This window comes from Glycine soja, chromosome 6, assembly GCF_004193775.1.
Source record: "Glycine soja cultivar W05 chromosome 6, ASM419377v2, whole genome shotgun sequence".
In the NCBI taxonomy this organism is placed as follows: Eukaryota; Viridiplantae; Streptophyta; class Magnoliopsida; order Fabales; family Fabaceae; genus Glycine; species Glycine soja.
In genome coordinates, this window is record NC_041007.1 from 11,151,145 (window position 1) to 11,174,738 (window position 23,594).

A 23,594-nucleotide genomic window follows, 5' to 3' on the forward strand; every position below is an offset into this window, starting at 1 on the left:
TAGGATCGTTATTGTGGGAATGATTACAAGTATGCATGCTACTCACAAACACAATTAACATAATTAATGATTGAAGGAGAATGGATCTATTGTATTTGTAGATGTATTAGGAAAAATTGATTTGTTATGCAATAGGTTTAAGGTTCTTTGTATATGATTATGAGTTTTATTTAAAGCGTTAAGTGAAAAAAATTCAAGAAGTTTTACTAATAATTTTGAATGTTTTTAAAAAAATCACGAAATCCTTTAAGTCTTAAAAATCTAGAATGTACTTTTAAATTTTATGAATTTATATTTTATAAATCAACTAAAATTCAAACTATAAAATTTTAATGGTAATTTTAAAAAAAATCTTAAAAATCATTATATTCTTATAAAATCTTTTAAAATTAACCAAATTTCTTTACGCCAAAATAATGTTTTAAATTCCTAATCGAATACATCCCCTTAATTTTTGTGCCAATTTTTGAAAGTATATTTAGAAAAAAAATACTTTCTAAATTTTAAACAAACATATTTTTACTTTTACTTTTTATTTTCTTAAAAAATAAAAAAATACTCAAATCAAATACCACCTAATTAAAATGATAATTATTTTGAGATATTCTCTTTTATGCTATGCGATAATTATAATCGAACGAACAGAACCAATAGAGCATTATACTTTGTATACTTAATTTTTATCCCCTATCAGGAAGACATTTTGTAAAGTATAGGAGTGTGTGTAATATCAATAAATAACATGGGTATTATTAGTGTAATTTGTTCATTTTTATTAATGCTCTGTTTAAAAGGAAAATGTTAAGGAAATAGGGTGAAGAAAAATAAATACATGAAATAAAGTATATCAATGAATTAGGTAGAGGGGCAACACAGTCTACTGTAAAATGCATCCATAAGTACACCTTATCTATAAATCACGTTGACAATTATGGTGTCACACAGACACGAACATGAAAAGTTTTTTAATGGTAAGATCAAAATGACATACAAATTATACTTTCAGGATCTAAATATTAGACTTTCGAGGTGCTAAAATGAAAGTTTACTCTATTCAATAATCAGGTCCTAAAGACCTACTTCATTAGATCCAATAATTGGGCCCTATTAACCGTGCAAGTCCGTATTAACTCCGATTCATTACTTTATCTTTTTGAAATCTCAAATTCGTTCATAATTTAATTATAACATTTAATTTTAAGAGAAGGAAATATATTTTTTAAAGTAAAAAACAACAGTATAATTTAAGCACTCTAAAACGAGATAGAATCATAGAAGGGCAATTTATTAAATAGTTATAATTATATGTGTAACCACTCAATTTTGTTTTTATGGCCATATCGGTGACTACATATGTACATCTGGGTTTGAGGCCAACTTCACAAGGACAACATAGAGTGCTTAATTGCATGCAATTTTGTTGAGGCCTCTCTCATGCTCCATCGATCTTTGGGTTGATGAACTGTGCAACACAACCCAACTCTTATCACACCAGCTATGCACTCCTCAGCTTTGTGCGTCCAATTTGTGTTGCCGCAAAAGCTACTGCTATGATCACCAGTGCTCGACCTTTGTGTTGAATATGCATAATCATCAATAAGCCTTCGATCAGCAACCTTCAGTACTTGATTCTCATCCATGGCTGAGACAAATTTGCTCAGGCTTAATCCTTCTTTGAATATTTCATCAGTTGGTCTTTTGGCTATGAACATCTCTAGCAGTAGGATCCCAAAACTGTATACATCTCCCTGAGTTGAAGCCTTGCCTCCTAGACCATATTCTGAAAAATATCACCCCAATATTAGAGAGCATCATATAAGTGAGTGTGTGTGTGTCAGTTATGCATAAATAGCAAATAAAAGGAAACTACAAAACAAAGAAAAACAAAAACTTGGTTAATAATATAGTATTAATAAGAAGAAAAACATTAATGTGTACCTGGGGCAATATAGCCGATTGATCCCTTCAGTCCTAGAGTGCTACTCTGCATTTCTGATGTATTTTGATAGAGAAACCTTGCCAATCCAAAATCTGCAACATGTGCAACCATATATTCATCTAGAAGGACATTGGCAGGTTTCAGATCACAATGGACTACTGGTGGATCACAGTCATGGTGCAAGTAGTCCATAGCAGAAGCAACATCAATGGCAATGTTCAATCTTTGCAACAAGGTTAGAGAGGATCCTGACTCAACATCTTCCGGGTATAGATTCACGTCCAAGTTACCATTGAGCATGAACTGCATAACAAGGGCCTTGAATTCCTCTCCCTTATAATCAAGGCTGGAGCAAGAAGTAATAACCTTCACTAGGTTCCGATGCCTAACATTTTTCCAAGCTTCACATTCAGCATTGAAACTCTGAGAAGCTTTGCTTTGTTGCAGGTCTAGGATTTTGACAGCAAGGGTGGCGGTTTCACCAGTGCTGAAGCTGAACACTCCCTTGTACACAGAACCAAAGCCTCCTTTTCCAATCAAGTTTTCAGCTGCAAAATTGTTTGTGGCCATCAGAATATCAGCATAAGATATGTTTTGAGGCAACCCTCTGAGAGGGGTCAACGACACAGTGGTTTTCCTCTCCTTTCTTTTATTGTTGATTGTCCAAAACACTAAGAGCATTGAAATGAACAAAGCAGTAGTACCAACAACTGCGAGTATGATAGGGAGTAAGATCTTTCTTTTCTTTTTGCCAACAACACACATGAGAACTCCCAAATTCTGCACAATTTCCATGTTAAGGCTACACAGTTGGTTGTTACCTTGAAGATCAAACTTTGTAAGGTTCATAAAAACACCTTTCATTGGAACCTCCCCTTCCAAATGGTTGAATGACAAATTTAATGTCTGTATGTAGTCAAGTTTTTCTAAACTTTGAGGAATAGGGCCGGTGAGATTGTTTGATGACAAATCCAAAGTTTCAAGGGATTCTAAATTCCCAAGATTAGTTGGGATTGAACCATTGAATTTGTTGCTTGCCATCACAAGCCGCTTTAAGCTAGAACAATTCTCTATTTCCTTAGGAATGTTCCCTGACAATTGGTTGCCAGATATAACCATGGTCTCAAGTTGTGTCAGGATTTTGACCTCATGAGGAAGCGAACCATGCAGAGAGTTCCCTTCTAAATACAAGGTTGTTAAACCAGAAAGCTTAAAAATCTCCCTTGGTATGGTCCCGCCAAGCCTGTTCATTCCCAAGTCAAGCTCAATTAATCTCTTGCATTGTCCAATACTTGGGTGAATTCTACCCGAGAACTGGTTATATCCCATTGCAAGGATATACAGATTTGTGAAATTGCCAAAAATGTCTGGAATTTCTCCAGACAAGCTGTTGTTGTATATCGCAATTTGCTGTAGAATATGTAGTGCTCCTATTTCTGATGGTAGCTCTCCAAAGAAAGCATTGTTTTCAAAAGACAAGGATATGAGATTTTGAAATTTCTCCATTCCTTCAGGAAGGGTACCAGTTAGCAAATTATTAGCAACGCATAATTGTTGAAGATTGCCAGACAGATTAGCAAAAGAGCTTGGAAGCTCCCCAGCCAAATGGTTATCATTGATCATGAGAATTTGCAACTGGGTGGAGTTTGCAAGGGAATCGAAGAACTGAAAATTCAACGAGGTCGTGGAAGAGAAAAAATTATTACCAAGAATCAGGTGGGTAAGGTTTTTCAAGTTGTTGAATATAGGTATGGGGCCGTGAAAGTTATTGTGAGCAAGGTCAATGCATTGAAGATGTGAGGCATTGGATATGGAATCCGGAATTACCCCTTCAAACCTATTGCTTGCCAGAATTAGATCCTTTAAATTTGGAAGGGTATGGCCAAAATTTAGTGGTAACTTGCCTGATAAATTGTTGCTTGTCACGGATAAGAAGACTAAGGAAGAGATGTTGAAGATAGAAGTTGGAAACTCGCCAAAGAAATTGTTCTCAGAGAGTTGAAGAGATAAAAGGTTTTGGAGCTTACCAAGTTGAGTTGGAATCTCACCACCCAAACCGTTCCTTGCCAAGGAAAGATTCTTAAGAGAAGAGAGATTGCCAAATGATGGAGGAATTTTACCTGTGAGATTATTGACTGAAAAGTCTAAAATTTGTAGACGGTGGAGATGACCCAGCTTTGGTGAAAGTGTACCACGGAGATTGTTGGAAGGTAATTTAATCACATTGAGAAGGGAGAGATGGCCAAATTCTAGGGGTATTTGGCCATGAAAATAGTTGTTGGAAAGGTCAAGTGAGTGGAGGTAAGTGAGGTTGGAAAGCAGAGGGGGTAGTTTGCCGGAGAGGCCAAGTCCTGGTAGAGTTAGAGATTTGACCCTCTTGCCAACTTTGGAGCATGTGACACCATACCAGGTGCAGTGATTGGAATTTGAAGACCACCTAGACAGAGCATTTTTGGGGTCACTCACTTGGGATTTGAAAGAAAGAAGGGCATCTCTGTCTGTGTCATGGTTGCATAGTATGTCATGAAAATTATCAAGTAGGAAAAATAGGAGCAAAATATGTCGAAAGTAGATCATGGTGAGTCGTGAGTAAAAGTAATGCAGTGCATGCAGATATTTATAATTGAACTCCTCGTTCAGATGTTTAATGCGGGTGCACTTGCACTGCATGGGCGTTGTTCATGCTAAATGGACACCACATTTTGGGTTCAACGTTTCGAGTCAGCGGTCGTTGGAGGCAAAAGGGATAATTGTGTAATTTATGAAAACTCTCTCATAAGGACGTGACGTATTGTTACGGGCATTATACTCTGGAGCAAAATAAGTTCAATGGAGCAATTAGGCACTGTTGGTTTAAGTGTAATTCAATGAGCATGCACATATTTATAACTGAAATCCTCGTTCATTTTACGATAAAACTTATGTAAATAGTACTTTACCCTAGTTATGGTAAATTGCGGGATGAGGCAAAGATGTAGTCACCCTAGTTAAGATATAGACAACTAACTAGATGGGTTTTTCTCTTAGCAAACTCAATACAAAAGTTCGAGAGAATATCTTTGTAGTCTTTTTGGTTAGCGCCTGATCATATTTTGAAAGACTTTTCTCTGTAATATGTCCAGTGATAGTATTTTTTAGAAAAAGAGTCTCATACTGATGAATTGCAAATATTGTGATCTCATATCATATTGCATGCAATGAAATTGCGAATGAACCATTTGACTTTTTGCAGTGATGAATTGAGTTGCGTATTGACAATTCCATTGTGAAATTCGTAGCCTGCCGAAAATTTGAATTTCCAGAGGCTGCGTTGAGAGAATTTGAATTTGTGTTGCCACAGCCACAGGGTCATTGACTTTTATTGTGTCTGTCGGCCATACGTTTCCAAGCCACACAGTGCCGAGAAAATTTTGACTTTTTTGAATGACATTTATTTTAATTTCTTTTATTGAATGGCATTTTTTATTATTTTAATTTCTTTTATTAATGATAAAAAATGCTGCATAACTTTTGATTGATTGAATTTTAATTTATTGAAAAAATTAAAACAAAATGACTTTTTTTGTAAAATCATTGAACCACAAAAGATTTTGATATTTTAAGAGATCGACTAAAGTGCTTGACTCATATCACATTAAAAAATGTAACTCAGTTGATATAGTAATGTGCATTAATTGATGTAGATTTTATAATACATGAATTTGATTCCTTTAAATAAAAAAATACAAATCAATAAAAGGCAAACATTTTTTAAAGTAGTTTAAGATAATCGGTAAAGAAATTTTATGAGGTAGTTGTTAAATTAAATTAAATTTGAAATTAAAATTAATAAGGCGGCATAGGCCTCTATATATATTTATAAAGGCAGCTCAGACCTTTGGACATGATATGATTCTCCTATTCTAATTTTTCCTTTCGTTATGCACTTCAAAATCAACTAATCATATTAAGCTAATGTCATTAAATTTAATTATATTTATGAAAGAAAATTTAGCTTAGGGACCTCTCCAACTGGAGTGACAGCTATCCATGCTACTTGTAGTCCTGAAATAGCCCCTTTCAGCATCTATCAGGCGGCTCTCGTATGATTCTTGTATTCTAATTTTTTCTTTCGTTATGCACTTTAAAATCATTAAATAATAATAACTATACTATTTAATGTCATTGAATTTAACTATATATATGTAAAAAGAAATTTGGCCTTCTAGGGACCACTCGGATGATTTTTTCACAGGTGCCCATAGCCTCTAAAATTTAGGAGGAAGGAATGGTGTCCCAATTTAAAGTCAAGCTGAATCCTCTCCAACGCCAAAACTAAAATCAAAAGCATACAAAGATTTAAAGAATTGAGAGAGAAAAATAAATTGTGGATAAATAATTAAATAGAAAGTAGAGAGATATGGAGAGAGTGCTGACTCTTGGTAGAGATGACAAAAAAATTCTTATTCGTGAATAAAATTATAAATAAATGATGAATACCTTAAATGAGTATCCGTTATCCACAAGCATGAGTAATAAATAGGATTCGTAGTGAATATTGGTGATTCGTGAAGTTATAAAAATATCCTTTTATCAAAGAACCCTACTTTTTAAATCTAATTTAATGTATTGTTAATTTATTTGCTGAATTCATGTTTTGAGATATTGTAATTTTATTTGTATTTTGAATTTATGCTTAAAAAAAATACTTATTTCATGTTTAATTATATTATATTAATGTTTTTTTCTTCTGGTTTTTAATTCACTAGTTTTACTTGATGTTGAAAATAATCTTTTTAAATTTTTTAAGAATTTGAAGTATTCATGAATCTCCATGGATATCCATGGATATAAAAAAACTCATGAATCTTTTTTAAATAGATATGCATGGGTATAACAGACACATATTTTCTATTTTCTCTAATGAGCGATTTGCGAGTAATCCCTATCCATGCCTCGATCCTATCCATTGCTATTCCTACTCTTGCATCCTATCAAATGCAAAAATTTTATCTTCATTCTTTCAATCAACCTCTTGAAATTGCTGAAGAGATGAATGAATAAAAATATGGTATAGTTTTAGATTTTCCAGTTTGTTATATATCAAATATTTTAGTTTTAACTTTTTTAAATTCTTCTTTAATTTTGAATTTTTCAAATGCCATTTTTTTTATCTTTTGAAATAAAAAATAAAATGACTATTTTGGTAAAATAAAAAGATAATAGCAGATTTTTATAATTTTAAGAGACTAAAATGTTTGACCCGTATAATCTTAAGATTTAATTTGAGAATTTACTGTAAATGATATTGTCCCATTTTTCTAAACAGACCAACTATAAAAAAAAGTCGAATATTTTTAACTTAATAACTTTAAACTTATTGACAATTTGTTCTATTGACCTTTTCAACTTAATTAAGAAGTGTAATGTATAAAAGTACGTACAACTCTTTCAACTCTTTTAGTTATACTACCATTTTAGACCAACAAGTTCGAGATCTAACTAGCTTCACGAAAAGCAATTTATACAAAATTAGTTTGCTTTGACTTAAAGTTCACATGCAACAATGTTTGGTTTAACATTGATTTTAATCTCTCTACATTTTTCCCACGTGTTGACTGCTGGTTTGTCTGTAATATCGATTATCTCTTGTCGATCCAATTCTATGCAAGCGGTCGAATTAAATGAGCATGCAGTTGTTAATTACTACTGAACTATATTCGATGTAACAGATCAACATATGAGAAAGAATTGGTGTGCGGGAATGCATGCATCCAACATTAGTTAGACAATAGAGCTATAGGGAAAGAAATAGTCAGCGACGGGTTGATCACGTTTCTAATTAATTAGTAATCTCCACTATCTTCATCGATCTCTATAAATACCAATTCATATAGCGATATACTTCCATATATTCTCGAACTTGCAATTAGCTTGCTACTTTGAATTGTTGGAAATATGACCTTACTCGGTGCCTCCAAATTGATGTCATTTGTTGTTCTTTTAGCAATACTTTTACTGCTCATGCCCTCCACGCTGGGAAGTGCTTCCCAACCTAGTATTATACTCGGTACGTTGCTGTTATAATTAGTTTTACAATATCCTAATTATTCCTTATTTATTTTCTCAATTGTTAATTATAATTAATTAGTACTGTGCAGGGCGAAAGCTTTTCCAATATCCTGGTGGTAGAGGATATGGATATGCTGATGGTGAGTCAATATATAAAAAATATCCTGGTGGTGGAGGATATCGAAAAAGACCATGAAATCATTAACCACGCCAAGGGGCCGGGAAATGGTTACCAACAAAACTGCTCGATCTGTTGCTGAAATATTGGAGATGTTAGCATCGTTCTTTAATTCTGTTGTTTTTTATGCGAGTGATAAAATTTACTTTTATAACATGTATGTGTGTCAGTACGTAGTCATACTAAACTATGAAGCAGGAACATCCTACTTTGTGTCCTGTGTCCAACACGACAACACCGACACCCATGTTCACGTCGTGTCCGACATCTGTGTTAGTGTCTCATGTCTATTCACTTTAACCATGGTAATAGTCCAAAATTATTGGTTAATAGAGAATCAAAGTGGATTACCAATAAATCGCGAAATGTTATAGTTCTTAAATATTTTTTCTTAAATTATTAAAAAAATTTCATTAATTCAGAAGTAATTTTCAGAAGTAATTCGCGGGATGTCAAGAATTAACTACTAGATAGGATATTAATATATATGTCATGCACGTAATTTCGACGAATCATGTGTACTTGCTACCTGAATTGCAGCGGATAAATTTCTCATTCTCGCTTGTCTCTAAAATTATTCAGTGATACTGTGTGTGCTTATAGCAAAATGTAAACACCTCGTTTGCATAATCAATTACACCATTAAAGATGATTTATTGGAATTCATATATAAATAAGCAACAGTTTCTTAGATAAACATCCGTTGCTTTTCAGAAGAAAAATAAAATGAAACCACACTGCACAATTATGGAACAGAAAACCGTTGCGGGACAAAATTTGTTCTTGCTAGTTGGAGATGTTATCACTGGTTAACGGGTCAACTTTTGGTTAAGTGCTGTCCAACATCTTGGGATTATGCATGCCAAGAGAGCTAGTTTGCAGATCTTCAAGAATTTCAATAGTAGCTACAAGAAATTCAACACATAAGTAACCAGCCCAATCGTGTGAAAATGATAGAATTAATCAAAACATATTGTCATATTGAGTGCAGTTTTTTTTTAAGAAAGATCCCCATCTATGCCTGTATGGCTATATATCTTAATAGCAAAAGACAAATCAGCCTTTTCAACGACGCTATGCTCTTCATTAAATGCATCTCAATTGTAATCAAAATGCTTACGTTTTTAAAATTAAAAGAAATAGATGTGCTTACAAGTTATAAGGTGTGTCGCGACTCGGCGGATAAAGAGATGGATAGGCTCCTTCAGAGAGATGATACAAAGACATTTTTATTTATTAAACGCTTCATCAACACTTAGCTTCGGCGGATAAAGAGATTGCTTAATTTGAAAGAAATAATGGATGGGGTGATAAGAATTTTACAAAATTGCTTTAATCATTACAAAAATTACTTCCCTAATAGAATAATTATACCTGATCATACTTTTTGAGGAAAAGAAAGTTTAGGGTCCAAAGGATATAAGAAGATCATATATGCTTGTCCCATTGACTGTATATTGTATATACAAAATCTAGGGCATCACGGTACAAGTGAAAGATATGGATGTGAATGTTGGGATCATCTGTATCTAAAAAAAAAAAAAAAGAATGTTGGGATCATCATGACTAAGAGGTTTCTTGTGAAGGTGTCGTGGTATCTACCATAATACCAAGGTTGAAACACTTATTTGCCAATAAAAATGATTCAAAGAATTCTGAAAGTTCCTACTGTGATATAAGATGATAAATTTAAGAATACTTTTTCAAATGATTAATTCAATTTGTTGAATAACATGTCTGAGTTGTTATACACATCTTAAAACTTGTTTTCGATTCTTATGAATAATTATTTTTTAAGAATACTCTAAAATGTGATATCAAAAAAATACTCTCAAATTTAGTAATATTCACCAATATTTAATATGCATTAATTTTTTTGTTAAATATAATTTTTGTCCCTTATTTATATTTTAAGTTTTAATTTGGTTTCTCAATTTAAAAAGCTCTACTTTAGTCTTTAATAATGTTTTTGTAAAACAAATTGATCCTCTATTTAGTTTTTAGTAGAGTAAAATACCAAATTAATCCCTTACTTTTGGAGGCGCGGTCAATTTGATCTCTGAGATTTAAAAAATATCAAAATGATCCTCGACTTCCATCCTAATATCTAACATGACAAATAAAATATAAAGTCGAGAATCATTTTGACATTTTTTAAATCTTAGGGACCAAATTGACAGCGCCTCTAACAATGAGGGACTAATTTGATACTTTACTTTAATACTTTACTCATTTTTAGTACTAACGGTTTAAGTTTTGCTAAGGTGCTCATAATTTTATCATTGGTCATCAAATTGATTAAATTTGTCTCAAAAATCAACAAAAGGACCAATTTAACATAACAAAGGAATGTTACATATAACGATAAAAAAATCTAAATGTAAGGGAATAAACTAAAATGTAAAATGTAAATAAGTGACCAAAATTTTATTTTAGTCAATTTTAATTTGACTCCAAAAATTTTGGTTGAAGCTCGGTCCGACACTATTTCCGATTCAGATCAACTTAATATTTTGTGTGTATTTTCTCAAAATTCACCGAGACTCTTAGCGTTTGTTTGGTTGCACAAAAGATAAGGAAGGAGGGTGGAAGAACACAAAATTGAAAGAATATTTGAATACGTGTGTGGTTTGGCAGGAGCCAAGAGCAAATTAAACAAGTGTGGAGAAAAAAAGGTATTGTTCATTTCTTCACTAAACCGATCGGATGAAACGCGAAATTGTATTGAATCTTGCAGACTTGCACTGCAGAGCACAGAAAGCTACAAGTTGTGTGCCTTTTTTTTTTAATGTTTTCTACTTTTTTATAATATAGTAATATTTTAATCTAATATTAATTTTTCTTTTCTTACTTATCAACTAATTTAAATATTTTTCTTCTATTCTTACTTATCCACTCTATTTAATTCTTACCTATTTCTCTTTTATTTTCTCTTTTTCCTTCCTCACAACCATTCACATATTTTTTACATTTGTTCCAATGGTTCCATTATTAAAACTGAAAATTATTTATACAATGCACTTAAACTTATAAAATAACCGTATTTCATCTAACTATCTAAAAGCCGAATATTGTCTATTTGTTCTATTGACCATTTGACAGTTTCAACTTATGAAGTCGAAGTGTATTCAGAGTATAACGTTTCAACTCTTTTAGTCCAAACATGTGACATCTAACTAACTTAACAAAAAGTAATTTATACATATTGCTTTGCTTTGACTATAGCTATATAAAGTTCACAACAGTGTTTAATTTGGTTTGACATTGATTTAGTCTTTCTGCATTTTCCTACCTTGTATTGCTAGCTGGTCTGTATTATTAATTATTTGGTCCAACTAACTTCACGAAAAGTAATAATTTATATGCATGATGTGACAGACCAACACGAGATGTGAGGAAGGATTGGTGCGCGAGCATGCATGATGATGCATCCAACATTAAATAAACAATATTAGGGTGCGGGGAAGAAATAGTCAGCAACCGGAGGATCACGTATCTTAATTTTCATCTCTATAAATACCAATTCTTAAAGGGATATACTTCCATCCTCTATATATATAGCTTTTGATAGAAAGGGTCATTCTACATGCCTCCAAATTGATGTCATTTGCTGCTCTTTTAGCAATACTTTTACTACTCATGTCCTTTGAGCTAGGAAGTGCTGCCCAGCCTAGTATTAAACTTGGTACGTTGCTGTTAGTTATGTATAGTGAGGATCATATATATATGTGTGTGTCTATATATTTTCGGCTTTCTCTTACTGTAATTTCCTAGCTTAGAACATGGGATTGATGATGATTTCTATCCATGTTTTATATCTTAATTAATATTTTCTTGCTTCATTTATTAAGATATTCACCTTTTATACGGTGCAGGGCGAAAACTTTTCCATATTGAATAAAAATAATACTAAAATATATATAAATATAAAATAATCCTCATCTTATATGTTGGGTTTGGAAGGTTGAGTTGCGGGAGAGAATTGCCATGAACCATTGGATTAACCAGTTGCCATGGGAAGAGTAGTGCATACATAGCACGCTTCAGTTCAAGTTCTTTTAAATTCTTCTATTATTAAATTTGGACTCTTGCCCCCAAGACAATTTTTTTCCTCGCATCACCCTATCGTCTTCAAGTTTGATGGTCTGTCACATCGAAAATAAACAATAAGTCTTCCATACAATTAATTAATTAACACCACAAATGCAAGAAATTAAGTTCTCTGGCTTGAGAGCATGGATATTTCTGGTAACCAGTTGTAGGGAACATTCCTAAGGAAATAGAGTAGAGGGTTGTTATAGCTAGAAGACACTTGAGATTCAATGGCTCAATCCCAACTAAACTTGAGACTTTGGATTTATCATCAAACAATCTAACCGGCCCTATTCCTCAAAGTTTAGAAAAGCTCGAGTTTATCCAGACGTTAAGTTTGTCTTTCAACCATTTGGAAGGGGAGGTTCCTATGAAAGGTTTTTTTATGAACCTCATCAAGTATGAAGAGTTAAGATCCTGTCTGACCCCGTTGCAAAGATTGAACGTTGTCATTGATGTTGCTTCTGCTCTCGACTACTTGCACCATGACTGTGATCCACCAGTAGTGCATTGTGATCTGAAACCTTCCAATGTCCTTCTAGATGAAAATATGGTTGCACATGTTGCAGATTTTGGATTGGCAAGGTTACTCTCTCAAACTACATCAGAGATGCAGAGTAGCACGCTAGGACTCAAGGGATCTATCGGGCTATATTGATTCCTATTTATACTAATAGAGTTTTCCTTTGTTTAATAGTTTCCTTTTACTTTCTTTTTTTTTTTACTGTAAGTTTCCTTTTACTTGATATTTGTGCATAACTGATATATTATATGTGAGCTCCCTAATAATATTGGGTGATGTTTCAGAAAATGGTTAATCAAATTAATTGTTACATAAATTATCTTTTTTATTTAAATTTAAATTAATAATAACAAATTATTCTTTTTAATTATAATCAAATAATATGATGAATTGATTTAATTATGATAAATAAAGGTAATTTTTATAATACTTAATTTAATTACATTTATGAATGGTAACTTTTATCTATTTAATTTAATTTTAATTAAAAAGGATATTGAGCACTATTAAAAATGATAAATTTTATCACAATTAATTTGTTTAATTTAGAAAACATAACCTACATTTATAATTAATAAAAAATTATAAAAACAAAAAATACAACAGAAATATGATTCTGTTGTTTTTTTTAACAAAAAAATACACAACATAATTTAGTTTTTGTTTTAAAAGTATAAATTAAAGATTTTATTCTATTGTATCTCAACAAAAATCACAACAAAATCGTATTTTTTTATTGTCTATTTATGTCTTTGACAGGGTGAGGAGAAAGAGGGTACAAAGAAAGAAGAAGGAGGGGCTGAGTGTTTCAACTGAGAGGTAAAATAATCTTTTCCATGATTTTTAAAATTATGTAATGGCCAAGAGAATAATTATGATAGGAGTCAACAGTAACACTAAAAAAAAAATTGCTATTTGGGCCTAAGCCCCCACAGGCTGTCAAAGGGAAGAAGAAAACAGAGACACATTGAATTTGAGGATTTTTCACTTTTTATTTTCGGTATTTTCACTTGAATTTGTAGAAGAAAAAGAAAAGGAAATAAGATAGAAAAGATGGATAAAAAAATTGGTGAGTGTGGGTATCTAATCGGCCCTCTATTCCTAGTGTGCTGCCTATTTATTCCCTGACCTGGCCACTTGTGTGCATGTTTGATCCCTTTTTTTACAATTATATTTTATGGTATTTTGCATTTTTTTATTTTCTTTTTAATTTTTTTTCTTCATTTTTTTCTTTTTTAGATAAAAGAAATAATAATTGAAAGAAAGAAGAAAATGAGTAAAACAAAATACGAGGACAAAATATAGCTATCACATTTTTTTGCTTTTTTCGTTTCTAGGTTTATTATAAATAAATCTTTCTTTGATAAAAATAAAAGAAAATGTTCTCGGTTTTATTTTATTCTCTTTTTGTGAAAGAGCGAACTCCATATGAGTTTTACTTTCTTTTGAGCTGGCAACTGTTCAACAAACAGACGAGAAAAGAAAGGAATAAATTCTGAAAATTGACCAAAGACTCGGGCTTAAAACGCAGTTGACAGAGGGTTAATTAAGTACGTGAAAATACAAATAATTTTTCTGTGTTTCCTAATACTTACTCTTTTTAAGTAACTTTTTTGTTTTTTTAAAAAAGAAAAGTTGATGTAATTATTTCATGGAAAGAGTATATATAACAGAAAGACTGAATCTGAATTTTTTCCCGTAAAAATAATTAATTAAAGAAAGAAAAAACAAAGCACGTAGGATTGAATGAAAAATATATTAGACTTCGGAAGTGTTCTGAACTCAAATCTACAGGTATCAACATCGTTACAGTTAATCATCACGGTTTATGTTTATGTGAATTGAGAAAAAAAAATGTTTATAAATAACTTATGGCCTCAACTTTTAAGTGAGGTGGAACTATGGCTACCAAAACAAGAACCTAATTGTGTTAACACATTCATCCCAATTTATGAGGTGAAATCAGTTATGAAGACCATTCCAGAAGCTAGTAGTGAGATAAAAACAAAAAAAAATGGCAAGGTTGTCCTAGTGTTGGGTCCAGAACTTTCCTACTTGCTCTCAAACTCTCAAGACCCTTCTCCAGCTTTCACATCCACTCTCTATATATTGAACAATTCTCACATCTGACCCTCATCAACACCTGAAAGTCTAAATCGATCCTTGTTGCTCAAACCCACATTTCCTAATCCCAATGGCCCAAGCACTATCAACTTCATTAGCACTACTATCACAAAAACAGGGTACTCTGTCAATCCACAGAACAATGCTATTGCACCCTGCATGGCCTCTTTTCCGTCGAGGAAGGAGTTTCCAAGGCTAGTAAGGGTGAGAGCTCAGGCTTCTGGTGATAACAAAGACAACTCTGTGGAAGTACAACATGTTAACAAGGGTGACCATGGAACCGCGGTTGAGAAGAAGCCACGCAGAACTTCCATGGACATTTCACCATTTGGTAAGTTTCCCATTCTTATAGTATCCACCATTAAAAAGGCATTATTGATCAATGCGTTAGTCTTGCATGACTCTTTTAATTTGAAATTTTCGAATTACAAACCGTCAATTACTATCATTAATTCAACTATAAATCTCCATGTATAATAGTTATTACTAGTATTAACTTGATAAATAATTACCTTAAAAATTATGTTAAAGTGATTTCTGATTAATTAACTCTGTAGTAGGTCTATTAAACTAAAAAATATGTCCCTTAAAATATGCTGTTATTAACTTGTTGCTACATTCTAAATTTTGCATATAATAAATTGAGTTGGTTCCCTCTCAAAAAAAATTGAGTTGGTTCAATTATATTATTAAATGTTTTCAATGTGATTCTGTCATTGGTTATTCTTTACATATATTGTAGTGGTTGCTATTGTCATCTATTCCACCATTGTCACTAACTTTTTTTTTTTGCTCAGCTTGTCACTAACTTTTCATATTCTTTTTTTTTCTCCTCCCTGTTAATAGGATAGCATTGCAACCGAGTTTGACATGATAAACAAAAATTATAAAAGAAAAATAAAAAACTATTGATACTAGACGAGCGGATTGGAGAACACATGTGGTTTATGAGCTAGGATAAAAACAAAAACACACTTAACTTGGCTAGAGATATTGATATGATCCTTTTGGTTCGATTCTGTTGTACACTTTCGACTGAAATGGAATGAAAATGATCAGTGACAAACCTTCATAAGTAACCAAATAAAGGTTTGAACCTAAAGCCAGAAAAATATGTCAATTTCTGTAGATACTCAAAATCTAAGCAAGTACATATATAAAAAATACTTCTTTAATGTTTAGAATTCAAGTGATTCATTGTAAATTTATAACACCTGCCTTTCAATGATAAAAAGTGATGGTAGCTACGTTTAACTGAACTTGCTTCCAACATAGTTAAACATGTACACTGACATATAGTGTGGCCTATTTTACAGGTCTCTTGGACCCGTGGTCACCCATGAGGAGCATGAGCCAGATTTTGGACACGATGGACCGAATTTTCGAAGATACCATGACATTCCCAGGAAGAAACGTGGGAGCAGGGGAGATCCGTGCCCCTTGGGACATCAAAGATGAAGAACATGAAATCAGAATGAGGTTTGACATGCCGGGTCTTGCCAAGGAAGATGTTAAGGTATCAGTGGAAGATGATGTGCTTGTTATAAAAGGAGGCCACAAGAGTGAACAAGAACATAGTGGAGATGATTCTTGGTCTAGCAGGAGCTATAATTCCTATGATACCCGCTTGAAGCTTCCGGATAACTGCGAGAAGGACAAGATTAAGGCAGAGTTGAAAAATGGTGTGCTTTATATCACCATTCCTAAGACCAAGGTTGAACGCAAGGTTATTGATGTCCAAGTTCACTGAGATGCTTAGGCTTTGTATCTTGCACACTGTATTTTACCCTTTTTTACGTTTTTTAACATATATACACCCATTATACGGGTTAAATGATGTACTAAGTGTAGAGAAGTTGAAATAAATTGCTGTTTGTACAAATTTCTAATGGTCAGTTTCTCCTTTTAGTTCATCATATGAAAATTGTGTTTTTGATTCAACCATGTCTTTGAAACATCAAATTGATCATAACTTCCGAGGCGATACGAAAAGAAACTAAATCCTCAAAATATTGTGTTTATCTTTAATTAGGAGCACAATTACCTAACCTCTACATTCCAATTTATAAACAAAGTATAACTACAGAAAGAACTAATCCGTGAGAGAGGAAGAAAAAAAAGTTAATAAGAAACCTATACCAATGCAAAGGGAATGCAAAATTTAGAAACTACCTTAAACTATTTATCTATACTATAGGTTCTATGTCTGCCTTTACATATTTCATTTCTTTCGGTACTTACAACCAAACTTCCTTAAAAAAAAGTAAAGCATTACAACAACGGGCAAGTGTCCATGACTACAGCATAAAGAAGGAACAATAACAAAGGAAAGAAGAAAGGAAAGCTTAAAGAGCCAGAAAATTGAGAGAGAGAGACCAGTATTTTGTTTATGTTACTCATTTTCTTCGGGTATAGAGTCCAATTTTGGGTTCTGATTGCTTGAAAACTTAACACCAACCGTTTGAACCTCTGATAGTAAATCCTCTACTGAAATCTGTTTGGTCACCAACTTCTGAAGCTGCTGCTTCGTTATTATAACTTTGATCCTCTTAATCCCTCCACCTGTCCTTAAAGATGCAAGATTTGGAGGGGAATGCAAAGAGGGAAGCAAGTAGTACAATCTTCCTGCCTTCAATACTTGATCTGGGGAGAGATGTTCTCTGACTTTCTTTGAAACACCAACACCATAAGCTGGATAATTTGTCAAGATATCTTTGACATGGATCGGGGTGCTGAACTCTAGGATCTTACCATCTGGTTTTGCCACCCTCACAAGTTTAACCTTTTTTGCGATGCAAGACCCTGAACTGGGTTTACAAAGATCAAGACAATTGCCCATTTTATTCTAAAGCCAAGTTGTTAGATAGCTACAGAGAAAAAGTGCATGGAATTGTGAATGTGAGAGAGAAAGCAGGGGAAGGGAAAATGTGAGTTTTGCGGGTTTGAAGGGAAAGCAAGTGAGATATATAGTAAGGTGGGGTTTTTTTTTATAAAAGAAATATATTAGAGGGGTTTGTTTCGTGTGGAGTGGAGTAAAAAGGTGACTTTCCGTTGAGAAGGAAACTTATGGTTTAGGGCAAGAAAGTAATGAGCATGTAAAATAGGATTTGTTTTCAGAATTTGAAAATGAAAGATTTGTCAACACGCATGCAGCATAGGTCGGTTAGTGGAAAGTGGAGCAATTGCATTGCTCATTTAACTATTTATTCAGCCCTTCCAGAGCCCAATGGATCATGCAACTAAACTCCTATATTATGCATATCATATGGTTGTGCCATGAACACTTTGTGCCCTCTATGCACTTCAAAATTGGTACAGGTGGTCTGATTTGATTGGGTGGTCATGCAGCTAAACTTAGCTTTTGGACCAAACTACCATGTCCCAATTAGGTGGAGAGGAAAAAATCTGCAAGAACTAGAATAATGGAGAGTGATATTTTGTTCCTTTTATATTAATTCATGTGTAAGATTTCTTACTTTTAAATCATACACTTGATTTTGGTATATCCTGTGTCCTTGACACAACTGCGAATCTAAAACTCCAAATTTAAAATTATTAGTTAATAATTTTTTATTAATTGATTTATGTTCTTGATGATACTTTTAAACAGCACATATAGTTATGTTTGTTTATTCTTTTTAAGCTGCACCACCTCATGGTTTAGGTGACCTAAGACAAATTAAAAAAAAAAAGAATTATAAAATTTCCTGCTACTTGCTCTCTGCTCTAATTGTTTAATACTGATAAATTAAGAAAAAGTTCAATGAACACTCCAAATTCCTATACAACATCTCGAAAAAAAATAGATATAATAAGATTTATAATATGATAGAAAAAAATTAAATTTTTTAATAAAATAATTAAAATAATAAAATATTTATATATCATTATTGGTTAAATTAAAGATAAAATGGCTAGACATAACAAGGGAATGCAACACCGGAACCCCATCTTCCTTTTGGCTTTCGGTTGGAAAGGAGGGATTGGATAGTTGAATGAAGAGAGATTACTTTAAATCTATGTATGGATCATGCAGTCATGCTGCAGTGGTGACGCAACAAATGCAGTTCATATCATATGGTTCAGGTACTACACGGCCAAAGGGTTAAGGCATAGCGTACTTTGATTAATACCTTAGTTTATACTATTAGTTTGTAGAAAAATTAATATAAATTAGTTAACTTCTGTCAACTGCTAACTGCTATTTGGTTGTTTCTCTTCTAATAAATAATACGACCTCCCATCATATAGATAATGCAAATTATTAAGATCATAAATTTAATTTTTATTTCAAAAGTATCTTAAGTTTAGATATTATAAATAATAATCTTATTTGATATTAATATTCATAGTTCAATAAGTAAGTGTCTAATAAATAAAATTAATAATAAATTAAGGATATAAAAAATATTTAATTTTGAATAAATTTAAAAACTAATTATTATTGTTTATAATTAAAAAAATATCATTTATTACTTTTATATAATACGTAGGTAATATAATAATGTGTCTACACTCCATGCCTCATGCCTACCAAATTTTTAAACCTAAACGTACCTAGTATGTATGGGTGGGGTAGCAATTGATCATTATTATATCTTTTCGAATGATCTTGCTTTTTTTTTTTTTTTTCTCTCTAGTCTAACAGACTTTTCTCACACGCTTTGAGTGATACTCGTTACATGCTCGAAAAATTGGGGGCGCTTCAATGCACAAGTGCTTTATTGATCTTATATTCAGTACCATATAAAGCTTAAAAACCAAAATCTTGCGGAAAGAGATAGAGGAAAACTTTTAGAAAGGCACCTTGGATTGTCTAAAGCTTTATAAGCAAAATCTTGTAACTAGTCACACTCATTCTTTACTTTCCATGAGATTCAATATACAATTAAGAATCTACAGCTAGCTCTAACCTGACTAAACATTCATTGAAAATACCCCATTGCCATTTGCCTGTAGCATCCATTAACATTGAAAATTGAATACGTGCATATTTACTTCCTTCTAACTATTTTGATTAAACACCACCAAACACATAAATGATTGTTGTGACTTAATCAATGATTTCAAATTAAAATTTTAAGACTGTAATTGTACCTTCTTAAGTTATGATCTAATTTCATTACTCAAGTATTGAAAGTTAAACATCGAATTGTTAGATTCACTATGTTATTATGTTTAGTGATTAATTTTATATTGAATTGACTTATTTGTAAGTTGACACACTTAAGAATTATATTTGTATAAAATCTTTAATAATTTTGACTTATCAAAGATGAAAAAAACTCTAAAGTCTTTTTTTAAGTTGTTTGATTGTGTAAAAAGTTTAAGGAAAGAAAATATATATATATATATATAATGACAAATATTTTAAATAAAAAAATGTGCAATAAATAAGGATGTTTTTTTATTTTTTTATCTTATACACTTTCTCTCTAAAGTGAAAAGAAAGATTATTTAACTTAATATCACCATTTTTTCTTTCCTCCCATGTAATCTTGCATTCCAATTGTGGGAAACTGTTTTGATAAATGTGCATCCTCTCATTCATTTCCCTTCTCTTCTCCTCCTTTTCTTCCATTCCAAAGGGAGTGAAAGTTTCATTGTGCATATAAATGCTCATAGTCTTGCTCCATATTTTTATTTCATTTTACCTAATATGAAGGAGAGAAATTAAGAAGCAACTGTAACACTAATAAAAATGTTCTTAGTTGGAAAATTCAAATACTAGTGCGTTGAAGCCATAGGTATATAAAATAGGCACAGAAGTTTCGGTCACTTGCTAAGTATGCATTTACTGATAGATGAGACGGTAATCAATAAACAAGTCAAGTTGCTTTAAGTGCCCGTAGGTAGTCTGGGCCCGGCTTAAGATAGTCGTTGTCACAATGGCTAAAAAGATGAGACAAAGATCTTCTAAATCCACAAACCCCCTTTTATTATTATTAATTTTTTAATTTGGTGAATTCCAACTTACTAACTCCATTATTTTAAAATGTTTTCCCTTCAATTGCACATCAAACAGACCTAACCCCTATCAAAGTTAAAGTGCAACTGTTTTTTCTGGTAAGAAATATCGCAATAATTATCGGATTAATAAAAACAACTTTTGGCCGTAGGGTTTTTTTATGCTTTTAATGGTATATTCAATTTTACTTTCTTTAATTTAACATTTTTTACTTTCAATAATTAAGTTGGAATATTATAATTGAATGTTTCTATTCTATTTCTCTTACATTCTATTTAGAATAATTTCTTATTTATATTTCTATTACATTCTATAAATAAAAGTGTGTGATTGATTCAAGGAGATCTAACTCGTGAAAATATCATTATGGATAAGAAAAAAACCATGAAAATATCATTATTATTTATATTTCGTGGTCAAGTTTCCAATGGCCTATTTGTTTGAATCCCAAGCTTACAAAAAGAGAAACATAAAATAAAGGAATGGAATTATGGAAGGACCGAATGTTTGTGGCTTTTGGTATATAGTCCTGCATCTAGAGGTATCCACTTCAATCCAGAACCATGGTCCGCACTCTATACACCATAAGAACAAGGTCATTGCTTGCGAAATTCAACAAGATTTTTAAATTAATCCCACAGTTCCTTTCGAGAAGAGCATATGATTAATTTCCATGTAACAACTTTTCTTGGTTAGTTTGTGTGCCCTTTATAGGAGCAAAATTTCAACACGCTTCTTTCTTTTGTTTTGCTTTTCTCTTCTATGTATGATTACATTAGACTCTTGTTGTGCAAGTTGTTTCTAATGCAATGGGTTGTTAAGGACAAAAGGAGATGGCGGCTAGCCAAACCTCATCAATGGAACATGACAAAAGGAGAAGGGCAATTAAAACCTTTCTGCTTAAGGGCCAAACCACACCAGTGATTAATTCCTTTTGTTATTCTGTGTTGTCACGCTTCCTTTCCCATCTTCATATGTTTGTGTGTTGTATCACGTTGCGTGAGGAACTTTAATTTGGTGTATGCATGCTCCTCTATTTATTTATCTTTCTTTTTTTTTTAGGGAGGGGGAATAGAACTATTGAAGCTAAGATCATATCTAAAGGTTAAGGCTATGACGTCTAAAATTGACTTTCTCCTCCATTTTCATAGTTGCCTGGCTGATATGGTAATTAATAGGAAAATCACTTTTGTAGATGAAATTCTTTAAATAAACGCTTATTTTTTCCTTCTTCCACCAATGCTTTAAAAATAGGACGCAATAAATTCATTCATTCAAAAGAATGATGCGTTAAACTAATAAATAAATTATACAAAAAAGTATCTAAACATAAACTATAAACTAGAAACACATTGGGCTTAACGGTCAATTGAATTGCAGCTTGAGTCCGAAAGGGAAAGGGTTTTTCTTCCTGCACCAAGCCTTTTTCCGGTACACCCAGCAGATTTTGAACAATTCCAACATTGCCCTTCTATAAACCTCACGTGGATTGCAAATCCATAATAATCTTATTGTCAATTCATAAATCTATAATTTTTATTTAAAATTTATATATGTAAAAAAGTACATTATTAGATTAAAATTAATTGTTACAAAATTTATTATATAAACTTATATGTGTATTAAATATACATTAAAAAATTTAGTATTATATATAGCGACATTAATTATTTTATAATATAATTGATCTATTATTAATTTAGTTGGTTAGAATGTCGTGCTAATAATACGAAAGTCATAGGTTAAGCCTTATGGATATTATGGATTCACAATCCATATGAGTTTTATAGAAGAACAATGCTGGAATTTTTCAAAATCTGTTGGGTGTACAAGAAAAAAGCTAGTGCAGGAAGAAAAACACAAAGGGCAAGATTGTGGGGCCCTGGTGGACTGGACTCCATCCAACAGGATGCAAATAATTTGGACTAGTGCTAGAGAATTGTTATTCTTACCTCTTATTTTACCATTTTCATCCCTTTTTTTTTCAAAAACTGATGAAAGGAATGTTGTTTCCCTCCCTCATTTTTTCCTACACCTCATCCCCCTTCCCCCTCCTCACTTCCCCCTTATTTTGCAGCAAACATTCCCACTTTCCCTATTTTCTTCTTATGTGATTATACATTCACACTTTTTTTTTTACTTTTAGATTCAATGAAATTACATTCTATTGTGTATAAATATACAATGAAATTATGATACTATTATGTATTTAAATTTAAATAATAACGAAATTTTGATTTCATTGTATCTAAGTTTAAACCAAATACATTAAAAAAATCTCAATTTTGTTATATACAATTTTATTTTAATTATTTAGTTATGATATAATTTGACTTTTTTAATAGTTATTGATTTAATTACGATATAAATGATCTTAATGACGATACATGTTACTTCTCTTAATAGTAATAAAACTAATTATGCTTTAAATACCTTTTTAATTGAAATTAAAATCATCTTTTCTAATTACAATTGAATAAGTATGATAAAAATTCGTATCATAATCAATTAGAAATTAATTGTTGTACTTTCAAGAATATATAAATTAAAAAATATATTTTAAAAAGATAAGCTGCTAAAATATGTCGACCAAGAAATTTCATTAATAAAAATTTAAAGTAGTCAATAATTTTAATTTAATATATATATTAAAATTTGGAAGAAAAAGACAGTACAATAAAAATTATTAGGGCGTTTGATTCCTGGAAATGGAAGATGG

At 31.9% G+C, this 23,594-nt stretch overlaps 2 protein-coding genes, 2 long non-coding RNA genes and 1 pseudogene across 4 annotated transcripts; 3 read left to right on the top strand and 2 right to left on the bottom strand.

The window, feature by feature from the left end:
* Positions 1 to 1,266: 1,266 nt before the first annotated feature.
* Positions 1,267 to 4,516, bottom strand: LOC114415609 (probable LRR receptor-like serine/threonine-protein kinase At3g47570). Its single transcript, XM_028380386.1, has 2 exons — positions 1,939 to 4,516; positions 1,267 to 1,780 (listed from the first exon to the last, which is right to left on the bottom strand). The coding sequence occupies exons 1-2, from the start codon at positions 4,514 to 4,516 to the stop codon at positions 1,380 to 1,382; spliced, it is 2,979 nt and encodes a 992-aa protein (XP_028236187.1). The 3' UTR covers positions 1,267 to 1,379.
* Positions 4,517 to 7,838: 3,322 nt separating this feature from the next.
* LOC114414014 lies at positions 7,839 to 8,526 on the top strand. Its single transcript, XR_003667098.1, has 2 exons — positions 7,839 to 7,988; positions 8,080 to 8,526. It is a non-coding gene; the product is annotated as an uncharacterized LOC114414014 (long non-coding RNA).
* Positions 8,527 to 11,689: 3,163 nt separating this feature from the next.
* LOC114415612 lies at positions 11,690 to 12,954 on the top strand. Its single transcript, XR_003667386.1, has 2 exons — positions 11,690 to 11,853; positions 12,044 to 12,954. It is a non-coding gene; the product is annotated as an uncharacterized LOC114415612 (long non-coding RNA).
* A 1,085-nt stretch (positions 12,955 to 14,039) lies between these two features.
* Positions 14,040 to 16,823, top strand: LOC114415610 (annotated as a pseudogene).
* Positions 16,824 to 17,007: 184 nt separating this feature from the next.
* On the bottom strand, positions 17,008 to 17,971 carry LOC114415611. Its single transcript, XM_028380387.1, has one exon. It carries the CDS (start codon positions 17,744 to 17,746, stop codon positions 17,300 to 17,302), a length of 447 nt encoding a protein of 148 aa, XP_028236188.1. The 5' UTR covers positions 17,747 to 17,971; the 3' UTR covers positions 17,008 to 17,299.
* Between the last annotated feature and the right edge of the window lie 5,623 nt (positions 17,972 to 23,594).